Below are 27935 nucleotides of genomic sequence, written 5' to 3' on the forward strand. Positions count from 1 at the left end.
TATCTTCTGCACCAGACAGCCTTCTTTGCTTGGTACGTACTCTCGGGAAATTCGTTGTCCTTTGGAAGCATATCCTTTATCATTACCAGCAACTTTCCAAATCCCTTGTCAGATACACCATTCTCTGCCTTCCATTGCAGCAATTCCAGTGTGGTGCCCAACTTTTTCTTGTCACCTTCGCAATTCGGGTACAACAATTTTTTATGATCCTCTAACATGCGCTGCAACTTCTTCTTCTCCAAATCACTTGTGCAGTTTCTCTTTGCATCGGCAATGGCCCGACATAGATCATCAACGGGCCCATCCGATGCCTCTTCTTCAGCTTCTTCCCGCATTGCCGGCTCAGCTTCTTCCCGCATTACTGGCTCAGCTTCTTCCCTCATTGTTGTATCATCGTATTCAGGGAACCCATGGCCAGGATAGCTGTCGTCGTCCTCTTCTTCTTCATTGTCTCCATCATAACCCCTCTTTCTCCATGCTTGGTCCAAACATTATAGTGGGGCATGAAACCGGACTCAAACAGGTGGACGTGAATGGTTCTTGACGTAGAGTAATTGCGGCCATTCTTACAGCCAGCACATGGACAATGCATAAAACCATCCGCTCGCTTGTTTGCCTCAGCCGCAAGCAGAAAAGTACGCACGCCATTAATGAACTCGGGAGAGCATCAGTCATCGTACATCCATTGCCGGCTCGTCTTCAATACACAGCACCGAAAACATCAAATTAATACAATACATAAAGTTCATACATAAAGAGCATACAACACTTCAATGCAACAAACAAATAACTCTCTAGCTAAAGAATTTCAATGCAACAACAAATGCAATCAAGATCGCAACTAAGGTAACAATTGATCCAACAGCATAATGATACCAAGCCTCACTATGAATGGCATATTTTCTAATCTTTCTAATCTTCAAGCGCATTTTATCCATCTTAATCTTGTGATCATCGACGACATCGGCAAGATGCAACTCCAATTCCATCTTCTCCCCCTCAATTCTTTTCAATTTTTCCTTCAAATCCTCGTTTTCTCTTTCAACTAAATTTAACCTCTCGACAATAGGGTCGGTTGGAATTTCGGGTTCAACTACCTCCTACATACAAATATCTATGTCAACTTGATGGGCATAATTTGTCATAAACACGAAATGCAATGAATAGTTTTAAAAGAGAATATACCACATCCGAATCATAACCCGGACGAGGGCCGACGGGGACGGATATCAAAACCATGGCACTATGCATAACAAACAACGTATGGGTAAGATAATTATACGAGTAACTATATATCCAAATCACACAAACATCATTTTTATATAAAACTTCATGAACAAGAGGCTCACCACAAGGTGGTGCCGGCGACAGGACGTTGCGAGCGATCGACGGTGGTTACGACGGAGATTTAGAAGGTACTAAGTAAACCACACCTACATATGCAAAACTAAGTGTTATTTTTGACCTCAAATTGCATATAAATCAAATACTAGCACATATATATAATTCCTCCCAAATTACTAAACTCAAAAATCAATCACTATATAAAGCATTGCACGAGCTAATTTAGCAATGAGAGCTGAAATGAAAGAGTTGCTAACCTTTGTGATCATTTGAATGGATGGGGGCCTTCAAATCTTGGGCAAAATGTGTGATGAGCTTGAGAGGAAGAGGGGAAAGAACAAAGAGGAGAGGGGAAAGGGGAAGAACAGAGCGAGCTCGGGTGGACGAAGGGTCTATGTAGGACGACCTTTAGTACCAGTTCGTGATACGACCCGGTACTAAAGGTGCTGGAGGGGCCCCGGACTGACAACATCCTGCCACCACTCACTTTAGTACCGGTTCGTGGCACGAACCGATGCTAAAGGTTCGCCACGAACCGGTACTAATGAGAGCGGCCCGGCTAGCCGTTGGAACCGGCACTAATGTACACATTAGTGCCGGCTCAAATTCAAACCGGCACTAATGTGCTTCACGTTTGACCCTTTTTCTACTAGTGTCTCGAGAGCATAAGTATTCTACGGTGGGTGAACAAATTACTGTTGAGCAATTGACAGAATTGAGCATAGTTATGAGAATATCTAGGTATGATCATGTATATAGGCATCACGTCTGAGACAAGTAGACCGACTCCTGCCTCCATCTACTACTATTACTCCACTCATCGACCGCTATCCAGCATGCATCTAGAGTATTAAGTTAAAAACAGAGTAACGCCTTAAGCAAGATGATATGATGTAGAGGGATAGACTCATGCAATATGAAGAAAACCTCATCTTGTTATCCTCGTACAATACGTGCCTTGCTGCCCCTACTGTCACTGGGAAAGGACACCGCAAGATTGAACCCAAAGCTAAGCACTTCTCCCATTGCAAGAAAGATCAATCTAGTAGGCCAAACCAAACTAATAATTCAAAGAGACCTGCAAAGATAACCAATCATACATAAAAGAATTCAGAGAAGATTCAAATATTATTCATAGATAGACTTGATCATAAACCCACAATTCATCGGTCTCAACAGACACACGCAAAAAGAAGATTACATCGAATAGTTCTCCACAAGAGAGGGGAGAACATTGTATTGAGATCCAAAAAGAGAGAAGAAGCCATCTAGCTACTAACTATGGACCCATAGGTCTGAGGTAAACTACTCACACTTCACCGGAGGGCTATGGTGTTGATGTAGAAGCCCTCCGTGATCGATGCCCCCTCCGGCGGAGCTCCGGAACAGGCCCCAAGATGGGATCTCGTGGATACAGAAAGTTACGGCGGTGGAATTAGGGTTTTGGCTCCGTATCTGACCCTTTAGTACCGAGTTGGAAGTATCTGCTCTTCCTTCCAACCATGCTTCCCGGCTATGTTTCGTCGTGACCAACATTCTGTATGCCGAGTGAACCGAGAAAATCCTGTTCGTCTCGTGTGTCCATGACCAAAAGTCCTCTATATGCCTGGTGCACAAAGGTATGGAGAGGATGGCCGCAACATCAACTGGTAAGAACACCTCCTGGATAGTAGTCCGATCCCAGCTAGCATCCGGTAAGATCAACTCCCCTACAAGATGTGGAGGGTTTGGGATTCTTCTTGTGATCGGGCTCATGTTGTGAGGCCGAGGGAGCCAGTTGTGTTGCCAAATTTGTGTCGTTTGGCCATCACCAATGCGATGAACCAGGCCCTGTGTCATAGTGTCGCGCCCTTCGAGGATAGCTCGCCACACCTGCGAGGGTGCCGATCCAAGTTCAGCATGCAAAAAGTCACTCGAAGGGAAGTATTTGGCTCGCAAGATCCATGCACTGAGCGACGTAGAGTCTGTCAAAATTCTCCATGCTTGCCGAGCAAGTAAGGCTAGGTTGAAGAGCTCAATATCGTGAAACCCTAGTCTTCCACAAGCCTTGGGTCTGGTCATGGTGCTCCAAGACACCCAGCTTGGTTTTCTTTTTCCTTCCTTACTCCCCCACGAAAACTTGCGAATCAACGAGTTTAGGTGCTCACAAAGGCCACGAGGAAGCTTGAAACAAGACATGGAGAACACTGGAACTGCTTGTGCAACTGATTTTATAAGTATTTCCTTCCCTCCGACAGACAATATTTTCTCCATCCACCCCTTGATTTTATTCATCACACGGTCTTTGAGGAACTTGAAGGCGCCATTCTTACTGTTACCTACATCAGAGGGCAAACCCAAGTACCGCTCCGATAAGGATTCGTTAGTGATGTTCAAGGCACCCTTCACCTCCTGCTTCAAATTATTAGGACACCCTTTGCTAAAAAATACTGAGGATTTAGATAAATTCACACGTTGCCCTGACGCCATGCAGTAGCGATCAAGCAAGGATGACAACTCATTTGCTCCATCAACATTGGCCTTAACAAACAGCAGGCTATCATCGGCAAAAAGCAAGTGGCTTACCGGCGGGGCCGTTGGAGCTACTTGTATTCCTCTAAGGTGCGATGATTCATTTGTAGTTTTTAAGAGGCACGAAAGGCCCTCCGCTGCTATCAAGAACAAATATGGAGAAATGGGGTCCCCCTGACGGATCCCTCTTGAAGGCATGAATTCCTCAAGCTTTGTACCATTAAAAATGACAGAAAACTTTACCGAGCTCACCATTCTCATGACCAAAGCTACCCACGTTGGTGCAAACCCCAGCTTGAGCATTATAGCTTCCAAATATTCCCACTCAACTCTGTCATATGCTTTCATCATGTCAAGCTTGACTGCGCAGAATCTGTTCCTTTGAGCCTTGTTTCTCTTCATGAAGTGCAAGCATTCATAAGCAGTAATAATATTAACTGTTATCAGCCTTCCCGGCACAAAAGCTGACTGCTCCTCGGATATGATTTCTGGCAGTATAACTTTGAGTCTGTTGGACAGAACCTTGGAAGCAATCTTGTACAGCACATTACAGAGACTAATTGGCCTGAATTGAGTAAGCTGGGTTGGATCCTTTACCTTGGGTATTAAGACAAGTATGGTTTAATCACCTCCGGGCTTTCCTCACCCCGTAATATGCGCAGCACCACATCCGTCACTTCGGTCCCACACAGAGCCCAGTGCCTTTGGAAAAAGTGTGTCGGGTATCCATCAGGGCCTGGAGCTTTAGTGGGGTACATTTGGAATAATGTGGTTTTCACCTCCTCGGCCGTGTACGGTGCTAGCAGACCCTCATTCATATCTGGAGTCACCTTGGACGAGATAGACTAAAGTGCTTCTTCAACCCCAGATGTGCCTTTCGCCGTAAACAGACTCTTATAAAAAGAGTTTGTCAGGCCCGCCATCTCAGAGGGATCATGCATTGTTGATCCATATCCCCTCGTCAGCATTTTGATTTGGTTCTTTCGGCGTCTCATACTTGCTCTGCGCTAGAAGTACTTGGTGTTTTTGTCCCCGTCCTTGAGCCAGTCGACTCTCGATCTTTGCCGGTGTAAATTTCCTCCATGTGATACAACTCCACAAGCTTATCAGAAATTTTGACCTCTGCATGTGAAGGCGCCACTCTCTGGGGGTCATTCTGCAAATTTCCCAGGTCTCTTCGTAGCTTTTTGATTTCTTTAGTGACTTGACCGATCGTCGCCCCACTCCACTATGTCAAGGAGACCGACAGGTTCTGCAGCTTCTTATTTAAATCAGCGACCGTGCCAGCACCCGGCTCTCCTGTCCACAAATGATCAAGAGCCTCCTTGTACTCTGCATGCTTTTCCCAATACAACTCATATCTGAATATTTTCTTGTTGTTTTGCATGGTGGTCCAGGGCTCCAACTGCAACCTGATCGACGCGTGATCTGATGTTGCTGCTGTGTCGTGGAAGAGCGTTGCATGGGGGAACAGTGCACTCCAGTCATTATTGACCACAGCGCGATCGAGGCGAACCCGGCAGTAGGCCCCTCCTGACGTTTTCTTTTCAAAAGTCCAAGGTCTCCCCTGGTAACCCAGATCCTCAAGCACACACACATCCAGCGCATCTCTGAACCCGGCCATCTGAGCTTGCCTTCTTTGTCCCGGCCCAACATGCTCATGTGCATATAACACTTCGTTAAAATCACCCAGACACAACCAAGGTAAGGAGCCAAGGATTTTAGAGTATCCCAGGTTTTGTATCTTTCTCCCACTTGAGCTTCGCCATACACACACGTGGGACGCCAATCTGGGCTATTAAGTGAACTAACAGTGGCATCGATGTGGTACTCTGAATAACCTGAAATGTTTATTTTTATTGCATCATTCCAAAACAAACCAAGGCCACCACTACGGCCCGAGCTACCAACAGCATAAGAATGAGTGAACAATAATGTATCAGAAAGGTTCTCGACCCGTGCTTTAGAAATTTGAGTCTCCACTATGCATAGCACGGCTGGGGCAAATTGCTTCATTACGTCATGAAGCTCTCGAACTGTCGCGGCTTTGCCCGCACCGCGACAGTTCCAGCATAAGATATTCATTGTGCCCAGCGATCCTCCTCGCGGGAGGTCGCCGATCTTGCATCGTTGGGTTTGTCGAGTGCTCCACCTTTCTTCATGGCAACTTTGTCAGAGTTCGTGCGATGTCTCTTCGGGTCTTGCTTTGGCGGAGGGCTTGCAGACACAGTCGAAGACGGAAGAGGAGGGGGGTCCTGCGAGGACTGCAACTGAACTGGCGTAGCATCGCCTTGGGGATCATCTGGAAGTCGTTTGCGATTGCCATCCGCTTCCTACAAAATCCAATCACGATCATTCATGTCATCCGACTCTTGTGCCTTGTTGTTTTCCCTCTCACCGCGACCAGAGCGGCCTCCACGTCGTCCTCCACGACGGCCCCTTCCACGACCCCCTCCTGGGCCAGTCCCAACATTCGTGCTCCAGGACGCCCTAAGGTCCTTGAAGTACAGAGCGGAAGGAGGACGGATGCCATCGCCATGCTCCTTGTACACATGCCCTAGGTGCCCGCAGACCGCGCACCAGTCGGGGAGGAGTTCGTATCTCACGCGGTATATCTGCCTTTTCCCGTCTCGGATCATGGACACAGCATTTTTTAGGGGCTTGTGTACATTGATCTTTACCCACACGCGGTAGAAGTTGCCAGCAAAATCTTGCGTGATTGGCTCCGAGAACAAGACTTCGCCAACCCTTGCTGCAAGTGGATTAACAAGATGTGCATACAGGTCTAGGACATCATGGATCTAAATCCATATATTGATGGTGTCTAGGGCGACTTCAGTGGGTTTTGTGATTCCATCATATGGCTCGATCACCACCACATTACCTCTGAAATTCCACGGGCCATCCTGCATCACGCGTTCCCAGTCACCTAAACAGAAAAATTGCATAGTATAGAGGTTGTCCTCCAAAGGGCGAAACTTCACATCATGGGCCAAGTCCCAGGCAGCACGCATGTTCTTGAAGAATCAGTATTGACTGTACGGCTTGTCGATGTGAACCCTGGCCACCGCCATCCATCTCACAGCTGCTGGTGGCGCTTGCTTTTCATCAAAGACGACATCGTCGAGGTCCTCCTCATGAAGCCCTAACTCAGCCATCATCTTCTCCACCTCCGATGCGGTGTTTGACCCAGACGCCTTATCCGCCTTGGATCTCATCCCGCAGCCAATCTTGAACCCTAGTCCGAAAAACAGATCGGACCTTGCGAACCAACCCTAACTCTCCTCTCACCCCTAGGTGTCGATCAAGGCCGAGCAGCGATACCAGATCGCCCCGTGATCAGCCCGAACCAACAACCGAGGGGGATCAGAGGAGGGAAGCAAAGATCTCGACGGCGGCGATAAAATCGCCTCCGGGAGGAAAAACCCTAGCGAGAGGGTGTTCTTGATTCATTCATGAACTCTAGTTTTGCACGTTGCTTGCTGGGCCTAGTCCTGTTTCATGATCCCACTCGAACGGGCCTCGCGACGAGCCGGAGGCCCACCCGCCTTGGCGTGGTCAGCCCGGGCGCGTCCGACATGTCGAGCTCCTCCGGCGCCATGCCGTCCGGCAGCTCCCAGTCGAACAGGCGCACCAGGTTGGCGAGCGCGAGCTCCACGGTCGCCAGCCCGAACTGCATCCCGGGGCAGATCCTCCGCCCGGCCCCGAAGGGTATGAACTCGAAGTGCCCGCCCCTGAAGTCCACCTCGCTCTCCAAGAACCTGAACACACGGAACGGCTAAGAAAATTGACACTTCTGACGGAATACAGTGCCGAGGTTGCTCACCTTTCGGGGAGGAATTCTTCGGGCGCGTGCCAGGAGCCTGGGTCGCGGTTGATGGCCCAGGCGTTGACGAACACCCGCGTGCCCTCGGCGACGTGGTAGCCCAGCACGGCGGCGTCCTGCATGCAGTCGCGGGGCAGGAGCAGCGGCACCGGCGGGTGGAGGCGGAGCGTCTCCTTCACGACCGCCTTCAGGTAGGGCGCCGTGGCCGCGCCGAGCGCGTCGGCCTTGGCGATGCCGCCGGCCGATGCGGCGGCGGCGGCGCTGCGCACCTCCTGCTGTAGCCTCCGCATCGCCGCGGGGTTCCTCATCAGCTCCGACATGGCCCATTCCAGCGCGATGTATGTCGTTTCCGTTCCCGCCGCGAACATGTCCTGCAGCGCGTGAGCGAAATCCATAACCACATCGTAGATGATGTGTGGCACAACCATCCTGAATGTTCCCCACCGCTGGAATATGCAGCTCAGCGGCGTGAAATGCTGCTCTGGACCGGGCTCCGGGCAGCATGTGCTCAAGAGCTCCAAATTCGAGCCAAGGCTAAGGGTGTTTGTTTTCAGGGACTTATTGGTTTAGGGACTTAAAAAGGTCCTTATAAGTTCCATCTAAACCAAACAGGGGAACTTATAGGGACTTAAAGTGGGTATTTGAAACTTATGAAATAAGACTATCAAGGAGGGACTTATAGTTATAATATAGTCTTTTAGTTCATGTTAAGTCCAAGGAACCAAATAGATAGGGACTTTTTAGGGACTTGAAATTTATATGTTGGGACTCAAAAAGTGTTAGGACTTATGAACCAAACATGACCTAAATAAAGGTGTCTGAGTTCAGAGTTCTGTCATAGGTTCCAGTTTACCACGGGCTGAATATTTTTTGAAGAAATTGTTAGGGTGCAGGTAACTTTGCTGTTACTGTACTAATTATCAGTTACCTGAAATTTCTTTGGCCATCAGTCAAATATATGACCCTCCATGATCCATCCGTTGCTTTGGATTCGGCAAGACGGCAACTGTTGCACGGCCTGCACAGGCCCGTCGCATACTGTTGCACGGCGAACACCTAGCATCAATGGCGGCATCTTTTGCTGCAAGAGGCAACCGTCACCGATGCTTGCGGGTGGAGCTGCGACGAGTCTGTCTACTCGGTCGTCATTGCTGGAGGTGACCGCAACACGATTCATGTTGCAATCAATGACCAAAAGCTCATATCGTGCAAACCAGAGGTGACCACAACATGGCCCGTGTTGTAATCAGTGACCGCAACATGGGTCCAGTTGCAACAGTGACCAAAAGTCCATGCTGGAGATGATCACAACGTGGTCCATGTTACAATAGACGACCGTGACATGGTCCATGTTGCAATGATCCGATAGGCTATACGGAACATATCAAATGGCTAGCAAGTGACACTTAGCGTCATTCTAAATGTAAAGTGCGGAAAGAAACTTACATCTAAGTCTAAATAAGATGAGGCGAAGGCAAATTAGATGAAATTATTGATGGAGCTTGTGAAATTGATCGTGCTAGTGAAACTGTTATGGAATTCCTCCTACACTTGTGAGAGCAAGACTACCATGGGCCTCTAGAATACGTGTGAGATGATCGTCATTACTATTTTGTATTTGTGGTGGGAAAATGGTGCGGAAGGAGAAGATTCAAGATGCTACCCAAATTTTCATGGGCGCCGCTATGCATCGGCCGGCGAATGTATTGGAAACATCCGCCGCAAAGTGCTTCGTTCGATCAGCGCCCTGACAGCCGTCGGATCTGACCATCGTTCACGCGTGACCACCTCTTACTTCCTGCAACAACCCCTCTGTTTCGGAAACAGATTCCCCTGTCTGTCATCCTAACACAGCTTTGCCCAGCGCGACGCTTCTTTGACGTTTTCCTGCAACCGGAACTGTGTTTCTGAAACAAGCGTCATGTTGCAATGTTTGACCACTCCTTCTCTAACGTCGGGCGCTCCTACGGCGTTGCAACTCAGGCTATGTTACTGAAGCAAGACCCTTGTTACAGAAAAAAAAACCTTCATGACCGAAACATTTCTTTTCTTTCTGAAATAAAAGACATGTTGCAGAAATCTTTTGAAACAAGTCCCCAGTTGCAGAAAAAAAACCTTCACCACTGAATTATTTTTTCTTTCTTTCCAAAACTAGCCCCGTGTTGCAGAAATCTACTGAAACAAGACCATGCAAGAAAAAGAAAAAGACTGGCCGCGCGGGCTCCTGCAACTTTAAGTTTATCATAAGCTATGAGCTTCAGAGAAAATCACAGGGAATCCTAGAGAAACTATGAGCTTCAGAGAAAATCATAGAGAATCCTAGGGAAACAATGAGCTCCGGAAATTCGGAAATAATACAAAGATCATGCAGCTTCAAGTCCCTTTGCATGACATTACCAGTGCTGAAATTATGTAAAAAAAAATCCTGCAACAGATCCAAATCCTGCAACCTAACTACACCGGCGACCACTCTCCAACAAACCAGCCATCTCCCTCCTAGTCGCACCGTTCTCGTCATCTCGGTGGTATGGATCTAGCCGCCCCGGGGAGAACCGCAATGAACACCTACAGAATCACTAGAAATGCGGGGGAAAGGGAGGGGAGATCTCAGATCCATACCTGCTGGAGTCGACGTCGGCCATCGCGCTGGATAGGCCCCGTCGCCCAACGCCCTGCGCCGCTAGCCCTACCGCCCTCCCAAATCCAGAAGCGTCGCCCTCCCAGTCGATGGAGCTGTCAGTTGCAAGAATGATGGTTCTGAAACAAGGGTTCTGTTTCATAAAAACCGACGCGCGTGACGCGGAAGCAGGGACGCTCTCGTCCAGCCGATCAACAGATGATCCAACAGACAGGGAAACGGCGGACGCGGCGCGCGTGATCGGTCGGGTGAATGTAAGCTTTTCCCAATTTTCATGGGGATTCTTGCTCTCACGGCTAGTTATGTTTTTGCTTCCTCTCCAAATACTTGCATTGGGGGCTAGCGGGTGGATTCGCACACCTTTGGATTTTATGATGCTTAATTAATGTTGATGCATCTTTTGATCATGACTTGCGTAAGTCTACGACTGGGGCTGTCTTCAGGGATGAAAAAGAAAATTTCATTGCACATGGAAACTAGAGAGGTTTTTTTTTTTTTTTGAGGGAAGGAAACTAGAGAGTATATTGGTGTGCGGATGTTCTGATCTTTGGCGCTCAGATTCGCAATGTCCCTTGCGCAAAGTATGAGGTGCAGTCGACTCTGATAAGAACAACTTACCGCCAATAGCGACTTGATGATGTCCCTGCTCAGCTCGAACCCGTCCTGCCCGTGCCCGTGCCCGTCCTCCCGCAGTGCCAGCAGCACGTCCACGAAGTCCTCCTCCTCCATGCCGGCACCGCTCCTCGCCCCCTCGTATTCAACGACCACCTTTTCCAGCAGCTCGTCCCACCGCCTGAAGTTCCTCCACGCCCTCGCGCCGCCGCCGGACAGCAGCGCGTCCGCCCACGCCAGCGCCGGGAAGTAGTCGCCGACGCAGAACCCGCCCAGCAGCGCCGTGTTCTCCTCGATCAGCTCCCTGAACAGCTCGCTCCTCCCTCCTCCTCCCTCCTCCTCTCTCGACAGCCTAGCCCCCGAGACCACCCGGCAGATCACGTCGTTCGCGAACCGGTACAGCGCCCCGCTCACGTCGACCACGGCGGCGGCGGAAGAAGAAGAAGAAGCGGCGCGGTCGGCGACGGCCTGGACGAGGGCGGCCACCTCCCGCTCTCGCATGGCGCTGTGGCGGCGCGACCGGGCGGCGCTGAGGACGTGCTCGGAGCAGAGCCGGCGGACGTGGCGCCAGTGCTCGCCGTGGGGCGCGAAGACGAGGTCCCGGAAGCCGTAGGTGAGGATCTCGGCGGTGCGGAAGTAGGGGCGCGTGGCGAAGGCGTGGTCGTGCGCCCGCATGAGCTCGGCGGCCGCGGCCGGGGAGGAGGCGACCAGCGCGGGGACCTGGCCGAGGCGGAGCCGCAGGAGGTCGGGCGCGCCGTGGGCGGCGGCGAGCGCGCGCAGGGCGCGGTGTGGGAGCGCGCCCACCTGGTGCAGGTTGCCGATGACGGGCAGGCCGCAAGGAGCCGGAGGGAGGCGCCGCGCATCGGCCCCGCCGTCCTTCTTCCCGAGGCAGAGGAGGCCGGCGAGGAGGAAGGGGAGGAGCAGGAGCAGCGCGGCGAGCTCCATGGATGGTGTTTGACCCTTTCGACGAGCTCTGGAAGCTGACTGTTAATGGCGGTGGCGGTGACGGGCCGGCGGCAGTCAACGTCGCCTTCGCTTTCGGGAGTCGCTTGCTCCTAGTCCTAGGTTTGCAGTGACCTTGGATTGGAATCCCATTTGTATATGCGTCTTCTTTTGGAGCTCTGGCAGAGGATAGACAATGGAGTATGGACATTGTCGCCATTCGGAGGTCACTGAGAGTGGACTGGCATCTACTGCTTTGTAATGGATTACAAAATGTGCCAGATTAATCGATTGTTTAACGTCAAGGTGCGTCATCTGATGATGATAGGCCGACTAGGTTGACGAGAACGAAAAGAAAAGCCGCCGGTAGGTCAAGTTCTGAGCATGTGCTCATGAGAAGTCCTTTGGAATTATTATGGGTTACGTCAAGATCTAGCAATCCCATTTGGATCTGCAATGATGCAGCTGCATGGTTCTAGTTATATGTGCTCCCTCAGTCCCGAAATACTTGTTGGAGAAATGGATATATCTAGATGAATTTTAGTTCTAGATACATCCATTTTATCCATTTCTGCGACAAATAATTCCAGATGAATTTTAGTTCGAGATACATTCATTTTATCCATTTCTGCGACAAGTAATTTCGGAATACAGCAGTTCCAGAGAACGACCTCTGTGGCTCACTGCTTTATGTTCAAAAAATGGAAAGAAGGAAAATGTATGTTCAAAAATTGGGTCCTTGGCCATTCTAATTATCTTGCCCAGAGACGTATATATAGTATTAACCGATGTAAGCCCCAAACTTCTTCTGTACCAAAGTCTCAACAATTACAAGGGGCGCCCAGCCGTTTTACCTTCCCAGTCCTACAGTCAAAACCTAAGGAGTTCTATCCGACGAAAGAATGGAGATTCTTCCCTTCCCTTCCCAGGTATAAAGCATCGAGGCACCATGACTTGACCAATGTTGCCTTCAAGCGTCTCATGGGCTTGAACCCAGCTGCAACCATCACCAGGTCATGATGTCGAGCGGAACGATTCTGCGCCCCTCGATGATGACCTGAGCGGAATGCCATCCGCGGCAGACCTGAGAGGAATTCCTTCGGCGCCCCGGGGTGACCTGAGAGGAATCCCATCAGCAGCAGACCTGAGAGGAATTCCTTCAGATTCATACGCATCCTCGTCCGCGTGTTTCGGAATTCGGATAGGTAAATTTTGTTGGAGACCTGTCATGCCAACAAGGGATAATGAGAAATTACACATAGGTGTCATTTCAAGTGAAAGAAGAGGATGCTTAAAAAGGTCAGAAAGGGAGGAAATGTAGTCATACCATCCACCATGTCTTTTGTCTTGTGAAGCAGAAACGTCCCAGAAAGGATAGTAACAAAACCACACATTTCCGTGACAATTTGAGTCGGATTTTGACGATCCCAGTCCTGCATGCAGTTATAGTGAAACTAATAAATGATCCCCAGCATTTTCAGTGGAATCAAATAAATGATCGACTGATGCACCACTTGACAATCAGCTTAGCGGATAGAAGATGTGAGGTGTTATTATAATTCAGAAAATCATCATCGTTTAATAGATATTTCTAAATCATGTTGTCAGACATTCATACTTTATCCTATTTTGTCCTGTTGACATAACCACCTCATCCTCACAATGAAGGCAGGATTCCATGAGCATTGCAACTATAGTCCTGGCTCTTGACAACATAAGCTTACTAATTTGAGAATTTTCAAACACAATGATAGGCCGTCTAACCCTTACTATGAGTGGATCTGGTTCAAAGCCCTTACTATAACTGAATTTGGATATCAATCAGCCAGGCAACACCACAGCTAACAGGTTTACTGTAAAACAATCAGCCAGGTAAACTTGAGTGATTGTTGTAGTGATGGCTGCAAGGTTTACTGTGACAAGGCCAAAACCTGAGTGTTCTACGAAACACAAAGATTGCAAGGTTATGGATAGAATATTTTGACACGTGGTACAAAGAATAACTCAGAGTTACTTCAATGCATACTAGTGCTAGAAGCTAACTCACTAAAGTACAGATTGACATCTACTCCCTCTGTTCCTAAATATAATAAGTATGTTTTAGCATTTTTCTGATTCGCATGTATCTAGACCCATTTTAATGTGTATGTTCACCCACTACATTGAAATTATCTAAAACATTCCCAAAATAACTAAGATCCCTGGATCGATTTATTTAGTCAATATCGTTGTTTAAGACGGAGAGTAAAGCAAAGCTTGCTGACAATTACATAAGTATATGGAGCTCCAAAGCATTACCTTGAACATTATTACACTAGCCAAAATGGTCAACGAAGTAAACATTGTATAATAAATGGGCGAAACAACTGCAGTATTGAATGTGTCAAGGGCCTGCAGAAGTAAACAATACCAAGCTGAACATAATGTATAACATAATACACACATATAAGATATCAAGTTATCAACATAGCAACAATGCTCTTCAGTCTATGCTACCTGTGGAAATTATTCTCTTAGAACACCCATAACTGCCAACGAACATAAACATCGATCATACCTTGTTCAGATAGTTCATCTGTGTTACTATGCATGCAACCACAACAAGTGTGAAGAACCATGTTTGTGGATAGACTAGCTGATTCATCCCTGAAAACGTCAGCTTCAAGGCTATCCCAAGAGCTTTGACACTCATGACCTGCCAAACCAAACAGAATAGACAGAAACATTAGAATCATGACGGAGTTTTTTTCTACCAACTATCTAAGGATTAAGTGAATACAAAACAAAAATTCATGAGGTGAAAAGCATACCGACAGAGACCCAAAAAGAGAACAGATACCAATATACACCATAATATGTGTCTGACCATACTGTGGGACAAAATGGAATATGAGCACGAAAGCTGCTGTGAGCACAATGGCTGCATAAAGTAGAAATCCTGCAACATAGAAGTTTAAGCCTTAGTATTGTTGATAAATAGTACTCCCTCCGATCCAAATAATGATTCACAGTACTATGCAAGCATATAGAATGCAGAATAAAACCTGGTTCGGTAGCAAGATCCCATACTTCTGCCACAGACTCAATTTCACGTTCCGCAGGGGCATGTAGCACAATTGTTGTCGAACCCACAACACAAAGAATACACCCGAGTACACCAAACATGTGCAGCTTCTCCCGCAAAATGATACGTGCAAGAACAGCACTGTAAGAGAACGTGCCAAAAGTATCAGAACTACTGAAATATAAGCAATACAAGATTTCAGTGTATCAAGTTGTAAATCATATCAAATTTAGTCCGTACCTAATAATTATGCTAAGTGCGCCAAGTGGAGTGACCAAGATAGCAGGGGCAAAAGCGTACGCAGCAAAGTTAGCGATTTCCCCAACAACCACTGGAAATTGTACATCGTTAGTACCACCACATACAGTAATGGAAGCAGAAGACTATGCCGGAACCAAATGTCTCTCCACTGTTTCAAAGGAAATACCTACTTGTTATCAGTCCTATCCACCACAGTGGCTCAAGCAGGTAAGAGTAGCCACCAACACCTGTTCAAATCAACAAAGTAAGCATAGACACTGGAAAAGGTTGAAATGTAGCTGGATGACAGAAGCAACATTTTCAGCACGACATTTGCACGATACGCCACAGATGAAACAAGGAAAATTTAACCTAGGACAGGGCATATGATCATCAACATATGCTGAATTTTATCATTGTTATTTTTGAAGAAAAAAGATATACATTGAAGGTTTAAGGGATTCAAGCTAACAGAAGGGAGTCTATTGCACACATTTTCCCGTTGCTTGCAACAAATAACATGAGTGAGTGAGAATTCATCTCCCTTGTACAGTCAATGACTGTCATATTTCCGAGACACGGATGCTGAACGTGACATTAAAGGTGCAGGAGCAAGGAAGAAATGCAAGGTACATCAAGCCATCAGCCCATCACCACCGTGTCATCTGTTGTGCTAATCATTGATATTGGTGGAACAACATCAAGCAAAGCTCAGGAACCGTCTCAATCGGAGCTCAACAACCAGCCCGATCCCCAATGCGCCTACTGCCCCAAAGTCCTACCTATCCAGGGTCCAGCACAGGCCCCCACCGACAGCGAAAGCGAGATCCGAATCTCGCGCGGCTCCGCGCGGATCTAGGCTAGAGACCCGGCCGGCAGCGCGGCGAGGCGGCGGCGGCACGGGGAAGGCACCGCGCTGCTCGCCAGGCAGCGTGAAAGGAGGCGGGAGCGTGCGGGGCGGAGAGAGAGGGGGGAGGGAAGAGAGGCACCTGCGCGGACGCCGGAGGCGCCGGCCTTCTTGAGGCCCTTCTTCTTGACGATGAAGCTGGCCCCGATGAAGAGGCTGGAGGAGACCGCGAGCAGCAGGCCCTTGATGTTGTCGGCCGACATCCCGGTGTAGGACACCACCCAGCTCCCCAGCCGCTCCCCGCGCATCTTGGAAACGCCGGCGACACCCTAGCCCGTCCTCCTCCTCCTCCCCCTCCTGCGGCGGCCGCGCATGCGAGATCTGGAGAGGCCGCTGCCCGGTCGGTGGGACTGGACTGGGATGGCTTGGCTTGGCTTTCCGCCGCTGTGCTGCTGCTCGGCTGCTTCTGGCCTATGTGAGCTCTACGCGGGGCGGGGGAGTGGGGAGGAGAGGGGAAGGTATCGCGCGCGGGCGGCAGAGGCCGCGGGACAAAAACCACCAAAAGACTGCGGCGACGACGTCGTCGAGAAGGAAGCGGGGGCGAGGGGGAGGGGAACGGGCGGGCGGTCAGTCAGCCAGTCCAGGAGGCGGGCGGGCGTGCGTGGCTCGTGCCGTGCGAGCGAGCTACTCGGTTTTTTGTCCGGAGCGTTGCTATACACACGATCCTTTTCAGCCGATGTTCGCACGATGTGGCAAATCCAACCATCCATGGGTATAACAAAGCAAAGCTTGCCCATCAGATTGTCCATCGTCTCAACGTCGGGCATTTAGTATCGTGCGTCCAGTAGTTCCGTTTTGTCCGCTGCGGGTGCTGCCGTGCTGTGCTGCGGTGTGGCTGGCAGCGGCCGACGGATGTGCGTCGCACGGCTTTTCTTGGGAGCCAAAACGCGACGGATTTCGCAGCTTCTGCTGCCCGGACGGACGGACGGACCGGACACGCGGTCCAGTTCGCTGCACGATTGATTTGCAAAGTAGACGTAAGGTTGGTTTGTGACGGCCCTAATGCGATTTGCTTTTCCGAGGAAAACACTTTCTTTGGCGCAACGGCGTACCGCAAATAGTTTGGTCACACGCGCCCTGTCATCTTGATTTGATCTGACACGTGTGTTAGAGCACCACTACAGGGACAACGTTTTGGGCTAGTGATTTTTCTTTAAAAGGCTAGTGTTCCACTGTCTTCTTCAATACTATGCGTACAAAAAAATGTTGCAGCACGCTTGCTCTTGCTCCTTTGAAACTGCGCCATGCATCTTGGTGACTAACTTCACTGATTTGATTTTCCAATTTATAGTACAACGGTTTGGCTCCATTGTTTAATCTTTTCACCTCCTGCCAATAGATCTTGGACTTTAATACATCCATTATAATTTCCTTTTATTTCCCTAATTGGCGCACACTTCTTTGCAGGTAAGTAAATCATCTTTACTGGAGATCAAGCTATTAGGCTATAGAGGAGAACAAATGTCATTCCCTCAAAAAAAAAAAGAACAAATGTCATACATGCCATATTGTAACATCAAGTTTGTATAGGTTTGAAAAGTCAAAGTTCCTTTGAAAATTAAAGTATTTATGTGGTTTGTATATAAACAAGTCATTTTAACTAAAGATAATTTGGCAAAATGCGACTAGACACGATCTACAAGATGTAGTTTTTGTGCTCAGGATGAATCCATCAAACGCCTCTTTCTTGACTGCTCTTTGGCATAAAAATTGTGGCGGACGGTTCACATAGCCTTTAATATTACTCATCCGAATACTATCAGCACGTTATTTGGGACGCGGCTTGACGAGATAGATTCTTAAACAACAAGACACATTCGTGTAGGAGTATGTGCTTTATTATGGGCAGTCTGAAACTGCAAAAATGATTTGGTGTTTAACAGAACAACAAACATTCATTTTTTGCAGGTTATTTTCCAAGCCACTGCGTTGATCCGTATGTGGTCGCTACTCACTCCGACGGAGGCCAGGGAGCGTATGGTTACTGGATCTATTTGATGGGAGATGGTAGCATGAGATATTTTCAATCGGTTTGTATGGCGGTTATGTAATAGAATAGACAATTAGTTTTCCTATCTTTCTTATGCCAGCCGGTTGTGTCTTTATTTTTCTTTCTCTGCTCTTTGTGAGCATTTTTCTTTCTTTTGTTTGAGACATGATGACTTGTGTTGAACCTTTTTGCTTATCAATAAGTATGGTTGATACGTCTCCAACGTATCTACTTTTTCAAATATTTTTGCCCTTGTTTCAGACTCTAACTTGCATGATTTGAATGAAACTAACCCGGACTGACGCTGTTTTTAGCAGAATTGCCATGGTGTTATTTTTGTGCAGAAATAAAAGTTTTCGGAATGACCTGAAAACCAACGAAGAATATTTTTGGAATATATAAAAAATACCGATAAAAGAATCAAGGCCAGGGGGCCACACCCTGTCCATGGGGGTGGGGGGTGCGCCTACCCCCTGGGCGCGCCCCCTGCCTCATGGGCCCCCTGGTGCTCCACCGACCTTAACTCCAACTCTATATATTCACGTTCAGGGAGAAAAAAATCAGAGAGAATGATTCATCGTGTTTTACGATACGGAGCCACCGCCAAGCCCTAATCTCTCTCGGGAGGGCTGATCTGGAGTCCGTTCGGGCTCCAGAGAGGGGAATCCGTCGCCATCGTCACCATCAACCTTCCTCCATCACCAATTTCATGATGCTCATCGTCGTGCGTGAGTAATATCATTGTAGTCTTGCTGGACGGTGATGGGTTGGATTAGATTTATCATGTAATCGAGTTAGTTTTGTTAGGATTTGATCCCTAGTATCTACTATGTTCTGAGATTGATGTTGCTATGACTTTGCTATGCTTAATGCTTGTCACTAGGGCCCGAGTGACATGATTTCAAATCTGAACCTATTATGCTTTCATGAATATATGTGAGTTCTTGATCCTATCTTGCAAGTCTATAGTCACCTATTATGTGTTATGATCCGTTAACCCCGAAGTGACAATAATCGGGATACTTATCGGTGATGACCGTAGTTTGAGGAGTTCATGTATTCACTAAGTGTTAATGCTTTGTTTCGGTACTCTATTAAAAGTAGGCCTTAATATCCCTTAGTTTCTGATAGGCCCCCGCTGCCATGGGAGGGTAGGACAAAAGATGGCATGTGTGTTCTTTTCCATAAGCACGTATGACTATATTCGGAATACATGCCTACATTACATTGATGAACTGGAGCTAGTTCTGTGTCATCCTATGTTATAACCATTGCATGAGGAATCGCATCCGACATAATTATCCATCACTAATCCATTGCCTACGAGCTTTTCACATATTGATCTTTGCTTAATTAGTTTTCCGTTGCCACTGTTACAATCACTACAAAACTACTACCGTTATTTTTGCCATCGTTACCGCTACTATCATATTATTTTGCTACTAAATACTTTGCTGCAGATATTAAGTCTTTCAGGTGCGGTTGAATTGACAACTTAATTGTTAATACTTGAGAATATTTTTTGGCTCCCCTTGTGTCGAATCAATAAATTTGGGTTGAATACTCTATCCTCGAAAACTGTTGTGACCCCCTATACTTGTGGGTTATCAAGACTATTTTCAAGCGCCGTTGCCGGGGAGCATAGCTCTATTCTTTGCGTCACTTGGGATTTATATCTGCTGATCATTATGAAGAACTTGAAAGACAAAAGAACCAAGATTTTTCCCTCAACTACGAGGGGAGGTAAGGAACTGCCATCTAGCTCCGCACTTGATTCACCTTCTGTTTTGAGTAAACTTGCGACACCTACTCCTGCTATTCATTCCGATATGTCGCATGTTATTGATGATGCCACTTCTACTTTGCATGATACTTATGATGAAACTAGTTCTATGCTTGATAATACTGTGGCACTAGGTGAATTTCTTGATGAACAACTTGCTAGGGCTAGAGAGAATGAAATTATTGAAACTGATAATATTGATGAAAGTGATGATGAAGATTCTCCCCCTAGATATGAATTGCATGTTGTTCCTGAGGGTTATGTTATGGATGAAAAACTGCTAGAGACTTCTTAGCTTGCAATGATAGATATGATCTTAAGAAATTATTAGCTAAGCTTAAAGAAAAGTCTTTGAATGCTAGAATGAAATATGACCCTGCTTTTGCTACTTCACCTATCTTTATTTCCGATAAGGATTATGATTTCTCTGTTGACCCTAAGTTAATTACTTTGGTTGAATCTAATCCTTTTTATGGCTATGAGTCTAAAACTGTTGTGGCACATCTTACTAAATTAAATGATATAGCCACCCTATTCACTAATGATGAGAAAACTCGCTCTTAATTTATCCTTAAGTTGTTTCCATTCTCATTAAAGTGTGATGCTAAAACATGGTTTAATTCTCTTGATCCTGATTGTGTGCATAGTCCCCAGGATATGATTTATTACTTCTCTGCTAAATATTTCCCTGCTCATAAGAAACAAGCTGCCTTAAGGGAAATATATAATTTTGTGCAAATTGAAGAAGAGAGTCTCCCACAAGCTTGGGGGAGGCTTCTCCAGTTACTTAATGCTTTGCCTGATCATCCTCTCAAGAAAAATGAAATACTTGATTGGACTAACCGATGCTTCCAGAGACCACCTGGATAGTTTTGATGGTTGTGTTTTCAGGGAAAGAATTGTTGATAAAGTTGAATTGATATTGACTAATATGTTGAGTAATGAAATGATTGGACACTTCCTGAACCAACTCCGAAGAAAAAGGGGTATTCTGTTTCTCAGTCCTGAAGATATGCAAGAGGCAAAGAAATCTATGAAAGAAAAAGGTATTAAAGCTGAATATGTTAAGAATTTACCACCTATTGAAGAAATACATGGTCTTGATAACCCGACACGGGTAGTAAAGGTAAATTCTCTCTATAGATTTGATAAATGTGAAATCCCATCTACTAAGTTTGCTAGCCAATGCTTGGACGAGTTTGATAATTTTATGGTTAAATAAGAAGACTTCAATGCTTATGTTGGTAGACAATTGAAACGTAATACTTATATGATTGAACACTTGAGTGATTATATGTCTAGAGTTAAAGGTGAACTTAAACTTATTAGTAAACATGCTTCTATGGTTACCACTCAAGTAGAACAAGTACTTAAAGCTCAGAATGATTTGCTCAATTAATTGAATAATAAGAAAAATGATAATGTTGTTAGAGTTATGACTAGAGGGGGTAAAATGACTCAGAAACCTTTGTATCCTGAGGGCCACCCTAAGAGAATTGAGCAAGATTCTCAGAGAACTAATGTTGATGCACCTAGTTCTTCTAAGAAGAAGAAAAAGAAAAATGATAGAACCTTGCATGCTTCTAGTGAACCTGCTGTTGACACACCTGAGAATCCCAATGATATTTCTATTTCTGATGCCGAAACATAATCTGGCAATGAGACTAGGAGTACCAACTATACCATGCTCCATTAAAAGAAACTATGTTAAAACTGCCTTATGTGATCTTGGAGCCGGTGTTAGTGTTATACCTCTCTCTTTATTTCGTAGACTTGATTTGAATAAGTTGACACCTACTGAAATATCTTTGCAAATGGCTGATAAATCGACTGCTATACCTGTCGGTATTTGTGAGGATGTGCCTGTTGTGGTTGCAAACATTACTATTTTAATGGACTTTGTTATTCCTGATATTCCCGAGGACGATAATATGTCTATTATTCTTGGTAGACCCTTTTTAAATACTGCAGGGGCTGTTATTGATTGCAACAAAGGCAATGCCACTTTTCATGTTAATGGTAAAGAGCATGCGGTACACTTTCCAAGGAAACAACCTCAAGTCCACAATATCAATTCTATTGGAAAAATTTCAACAATTACTATTGGAGGTTTTGAATTTCCTCTTCCTACTGTCAAGAAGAAATATGATATTCTTATTGTTGGGGATGTGCATATTCCGTTGAGGTAACCTAGTGTTATTCGAAAATTCTCCGGTTTCATATTATTCGAAATGAGTTTGTTAACAAGACTTGATCAACCTTATTAGTGGATTCCTTTTCATGAGCATGAGATGGATGAAGTTAGAAAGCACAACTCTCTGTACCTCCGTTTACTTTCTGTTATTTAGTTTAAATAAAGCAAAAATAGTATTTTCTGTCTGTTTTCTGAATTATCCTTGCAATAAAAAATACCCCGAAAATAAAAGTTCTCCAAATGTCCTGAAAATTTAATATGATTTTTTTTGAAATATTTAAGAATTATTGGCACTGAGAACACACCAGGGGACCTCACCATGTGCCCACGAGGGTGGAGGGCGCGCCCTACCCCCCAGGGCGCGCCCCTGCCTCGTGGACCCCATGTGGGCCCCCTCCACTTATTCTTGCACCCAAACACTTCGTCTTCCTCCAGAAAAAATCATCCACCAGCTCAAACCCGAGTTCTAGCTCATCTTGCTGCCATTTTCGATCTCCTTGCTTAAAGCTCCATTCACAAAACTTCTTTGGGGGATTGTTCTTCGGTATGTGACTCCTCCAATGATCCAATTAGTTTTTGTTCTAGTGCTTTATTTGCTGTAAATTTTTGCTGCTTAGGTGACCCAGTTCTTGAGCTTGCATGTCAAATTTATGTGGTCAAAAGCAGTTTTAATGCATGATATGGCCTCTAGGCACTTGTGGGAGTAGTTGCTATCAATTTTGTTGAGTTTGGTTCACTTTTATTTTGAGTCACTAAAAATCTCAGAAATTTTTCAGAGGAAGAAATATGTTTAGGAAAATGTACCAAGGTGGTTCCTCAAGGAAGCAAGGACCCAGGCCCGCGATACGTGAGCCGGACTAAGAACTACCAAGAGAAGCTCAAGTGCGGCCTTGTGAATGGTCGTCAGAAGATTTTATTGTCCAAGCAGGAATTAAGGAGGAATTTGACGCGTATGTGCGTAACGCTGAACTTGAGGGCTTCGTGTTAGATAAGTGCCCCCAATATTATCACTTAACTGATTTTTTTGTGAGAAGATTTAAATTTACATTATCACGCAATTCTCACACTGTCCTATTTGATCTCTATGATAAATCTTATACCATGGACTTAGAAGATTTTAATACTACTTGTAAACTCCCGCAGTGGGGTAGTGTTAGTGAACCTCACAAATTTGAATTTAAAGAATTTCTTGCTAGTATCATTATGGGGGAATCTAGAGAAATAACACAAGCTATCACAGGGAGCATTCATTTTCCTGCCATACATTATTTTGCTCTCTTCGTGAGAAGATGCATTAACGTTAAAGATGAGGCTTGCCACATGTGCGTTCCAGATCTTAGTGTCCTCAAGAGTGCGGTATTGGGTGATAGACAATACAACTTGGGGGCTATTGTTGCACGTAGGTTGCATCTTAATAGTTTAACTAGAGACTTGTTTGGCGGAATTTATGCAACTCGTGTAGCTAATTTTCTTGAGATGCCCATACATGAGAATGATATTGACACTACAAAAAAATACACTTCCATGATGATACGTGTTTGTCACAGTAGGTCGCGTTTTTTGTCATGCATGTACATCCAGGATAAATTTATGACAGAATCAAGATAGTCATACATGTGCTGTCATAGAAGTGTTCCATGACATTACCAAAATTATCATCACGGAAGTGTCCACTTCCATGACGATAAATCGCGTGTCACAGAAGTGCTTTCGTCAAGGGTGACCGACACATGGCATCCACCGTAACGGAACGCCGTTAAGCTATCGGGGCGGGTTTTGGATCCGATAACCTGTTAACAGCCCCGACCAATGGGGATTTTCCACGTGTAAAATCATCATTGGCTGGAGGAAACACGTGTCGGCTCACCGTTGGGACATATGTCATCCGCTCATTGGACCGAAAGCGCCTATGATACGGTGACACATGGCACGGCCCAACAGAGGCCCATTCATGTGAAAATGCCGGCCCGTTTAACTTGGTCAAAAGGTGGCGGGCCGGCTACGGAAAGCCTGTTAATGGCATGTTCGCATATAGCCCATTTACGACCCGCTAACCCAGGGCCCGTTACGCCCTTTCCAAATTAGGTCCAATAGCGTCATCTGGGCCGTCCAATATGATTCAGCCCGTTTTAACTTCCAACCCATGTGTGGCCCATGACTTCTTTCGGCCCATATGAGGACCTTTGTAACTCTTGGCCCATTAATGGCCCATGGTGAAACTGGACCGTAATGAACAGTGTATCACTTTATACCCATTAACGACCCGGTATTTCATTGGGCCGTTTCCAGCCCAAGTTATCTTTCGGCCTTCTCAGGGCCCATTGATTCTTGGGCTCATTTGCAGCATTCGGTTACATACGGCCCGTTACTGTCATTTTCTGCTTGTGGGCCAAATTCAGCTCGTCGTTACAGTCGGCCCATTTGCGGACCGTTAATACGTTGGGCCGTTTTCATGTAAAAAAACCCGTTGGGTTGTTTTCATAGAGTTATCAAATACGACCTATTAATGACCCGTTATGGTCCATGAATAGTACGGCACATGATTGGCGAAATGATGATACGCCCCGTAGAAGGCCCATGGATCCTACGACCCGTAGAAGGCCCATGGACCGTACGACCCATAGAAGGCCCATGGACCCTATGGCCCGTAGAAGGCCCATGGACCCTAGGCCCGTATAGAAGGCCGCTGGATCCTACGACCGGACGAAGGCCCATGGATCATACGGCCCGTAGAAGGCCCATGATTATTTTTGCCTAGTTACCAAAAATAGGCTATTGTGGCCACTAGAAAAAAACAGAAAAAGAACTACAGTGACTACAAGCAAACAACTAAACAAGACAATAAGGAAATAAATAAGCAAGCAATTAACGCTAGCCTATTACCACTATTACACATATTACATCCACTGGGCATCAAAGTTCGTCACCAGTGCAAATATAGGGAACAAAGCAGCACATCACATACACTAGCTGTCAAAATTGGCCACCAGTGCAAATAAATGCGGCAGCAAAACAAGAGCATAACTGAAACAATTTCAGAAAAGCTCAAGAAACGTTATCCTGGGTATCCACCATGCTGGCAATAAGCTTAGCAAGCTAATTAGTTTTGTCTTGTTTGGCGCTAAAATCCTCCAACGCTTGCTGTTGCACTAGAAAGTATGCATCTGAATGCTCCAGGGACTTCTGTAGTCCTTCCGCTTCTTGTCGCAGCACAACTGATCGATGTCTTTCAGCTTGTAGTTGAGACTCAAGAAACCGAACTGATTCAGACAGTGAGTTTGAATAGCTTGTGCAAGCGGTAGTGGCCAGTAACTCGAACACTAAACCAAGACAGGACTTTGGGGTTGTCTCGTTGTCTTCAAGATAGTCTTCCTTAGCTGTTTTATCAGCTTTGTTGGAGACCAACAAGGATGTGTTACTATCCTGAACCTTATCTACATTACTTCCTTTACCATTGCTTAATAAGGCACTCTTCCCCAATATTCTGTCAGCATTCTAAAAGAAGAAACAAGCAGACATATGACAAGTTTAGTATGTACTAGTATATGAAACTCATTTCGACGAACCAGTTCATTAGTAAGGTGGACAGGATTAAACTATCAAGTCTTCTATTGCCAAGTACTAGTACATAATAAAAGCATCAAACAAACAATATCTATGTCCTATGGTCACTGAATTGTCTTGCCAAATCAAAATAGAGACACGGTTCAAATCATATCAGTTCAAGACAAAGCAGCAGTGAAAGAATACAAAGCGTGGGAAACTACATGGCACAACAAGATTTTAGATGGGTGCCACGGGTCTACATGTACAACAACACTATTGGCTCTATTGTGATGCTAGTAATGTGCATGATATGAAAGTCAACTGTATACACAATTGAAATTGAAATCAACAGAGGTATTGATAATAGCAAACCTGTTAAAGAGACATGCGTGAACATACCTGCTGTACCATTGGAGTTTCGATTGGATCCTTCAATTTAAAAATAAGTTTGTATGAGTAAATACAGTGATACAAGAGCAAAGCAATCATAGTTAAAAAAGGCGTGCATAAGCGAGCGCTTAAGCGCACCTAGGCTCTAGGCGTTGGCAAAATGCATTACACATAACTACGCATAATCTGTGCATAACTGCGCATAAGTATGCACTTTGGTCAGTAAAGCGCAAGGCGGTGGCAAAGCGCACAATTAACGCCTAGCGCTTTTTTGAACTATGATAGCAATGGAATCTTAAATTAGAACATTTTTTCTTCAGGTTTAGGCACTTGTTCTACATGAACAGAGTACAGTAAGACGAAAGAATATAATACTTAAAAATAGAAAATGAGCTCATAGACCTTACCACATTCTTGGTTCGGGACCAGTACAAAACAAGGCGTTCCCAGTCATCGTCCAGTAAATGTGTCTCAGGAGAACGTAAGGGAATTTGATGAGTTTGTTTGCCGGTGAAGTACGTTTTCTTCAGGTAATTCCGATACTGCCACCAAGCATTCTTGAAGATAGCAGAGGTATTAGCACAGATTACCTCATCCTGAGTTTCCAAACTGGTCTTTCTCTATAGAGAAAAACGGGAAAATTTGCTATATTATAACCATCATGGAGGTAGGATGTATGGGACGAAGCAAAGTAATTGCCATGAATAACATTACTTACACATAACTCCTGGATAAACACCTGCAACTGGCATTTTCCTTCATCTTCAGTATAATATTTCCAAGATGGGAAGATACGCACATACGATTTAACAACATCAAATGCGATAGATGCTAAACTACGACTAGCTGGTTGTGCTTCCTCCACAGGAATAGGCGTACTAACTGGTGGAGTTGGGGTTCACCGTGATAGTACTAGCCCTTTGGACACTGGAGCTGCCTTACTAACTGCTTTTGTTTGGGAGCTCTGTGGTGGAGATGGTGTTGTGTCAACAGGAACTGGGTTACTATCGGCTGGGGTTGGGGTTAGATTGGGTGAAGCTGGTTCTCTGTCCATCGCAGTAGGGGTACAATCTGCGAGAGTTTGGGTTATGTGTGGTAGGGCTGGTTCTTGTGCATGTACAACCGGGGTGCTATCTCCACCAAGAGGTAGCACTGTTTTATTTGAAGACCGTGTTTTTAGTCCGCTAGATACTGGCATCACCCGCTCCAATTCAAATGGCTGATAAACAGAAAACATAGTTGAATGTACAAACATTGTATGAGAGACAGATGCAATAGATAGTGTGGAAAAAAGAGGGCATGAAATAGTTGACATGTATATTGTTTAACTAAAACGGATAGCATGACATAATTTCACATATATGATGTCTATCTAAACTGGATAGCATAGCATAACATAATTCAAAGATATGATGAATAACTAAACAGGATCGCATGACATAATTCACCTACATGTTATCTAAGTAATCAGGATCACATCATTTAATTCACATATGTGATTTATATGCTAAACAGAGAGCATTCGATATGATGTTTGAACTAAGAACATGGTGTTGAATATTATGTATATGATGTCTAAACCATGCAATGCAAGACACTGTATGCATGATATGAGTAGTATAACCGTGCCAAGTTAGAGCATACACCTCAGTGGGGGAATATGACTGGTCATCTGTCTCTGAATCCATCTCTAAGGAGCTATCAGGACCCAACAAGAGATCTGCTTCGACAGGTAGCACTGTCTGCTCTGAAGGCCTTGTTTTCACTCCAGATTTTTCAACCTCCCACCCAAATGACTGATTCACAGGAAGGGTAGTTTAATGTACAAACATTGTCGACAAATGGAAATGTAATGAAGAAAAGGATGAGCAAGATATCATTCAAATATATGATGCCTGGTTAAACAGGATGGCATTGCACATTTCACATATATCATGGCTGGCTAAAA

At 45.7% G+C, this 27935-nt stretch overlaps 2 protein-coding genes across 3 annotated transcripts; both read right to left on the bottom strand.

The window, feature by feature from the left end:
• Positions 1-6425: 6425 nt before the first annotated feature.
• On the bottom strand, positions 6426-12134 carry LOC123147624 (cytochrome P450 71A1). 2 transcript variants are annotated; one of them, XM_044566913.1, is made up of 4 exons: positions 10938-12134; positions 10301-10414; positions 7682-8052; positions 6426-7616 (listed from the first exon to the last, which is right to left on the bottom strand). In XM_044566913.1, the coding sequence occupies exons 1-4, from the start codon at positions 11874-11876 to the stop codon at positions 7355-7357; spliced, it is 1686 nt and encodes a 561-aa protein (XP_044422848.1). In that variant the 5' UTR covers positions 11877-12134; the 3' UTR covers positions 6426-7354. The 2 variants fall into 2 exon arrangements, with proteins under 2 accessions (XP_044422848.1, XP_044422914.1); XM_044566979.1 differs by lacking the exon at positions 10301-10414 and having other exon boundaries at positions 6431-7616; positions 10938-12129.
• Positions 12135-12517: 383 nt separating this feature from the next.
• On the bottom strand, positions 12518-16644 carry LOC123056668 (probable magnesium transporter NIPA4). Its single transcript, XM_044479987.1, has 9 exons — positions 16167-16644; positions 15369-15425; positions 15178-15268; positions 14918-15078; positions 14684-14811; positions 14431-14568; positions 14172-14264; positions 13201-13306; positions 12518-13096 (listed from the first exon to the last, which is right to left on the bottom strand). The coding sequence occupies exons 1-9, from the start codon at positions 16330-16332 to the stop codon at positions 12888-12890; spliced, it is 1149 nt and encodes a 382-aa protein (XP_044335922.1). The 5' UTR covers positions 16333-16644; the 3' UTR covers positions 12518-12887.
• Positions 16645-27935: the final 11291 nt, after the last annotated feature.

This window comes from Triticum aestivum, chromosome 1A (genome assembly GCF_018294505.1).
Source record: "Triticum aestivum cultivar Chinese Spring chromosome 1A, IWGSC CS RefSeq v2.1, whole genome shotgun sequence".
Classification (NCBI taxonomy): domain Eukaryota; kingdom Viridiplantae; phylum Streptophyta; class Magnoliopsida; order Poales; family Poaceae; genus Triticum; species Triticum aestivum.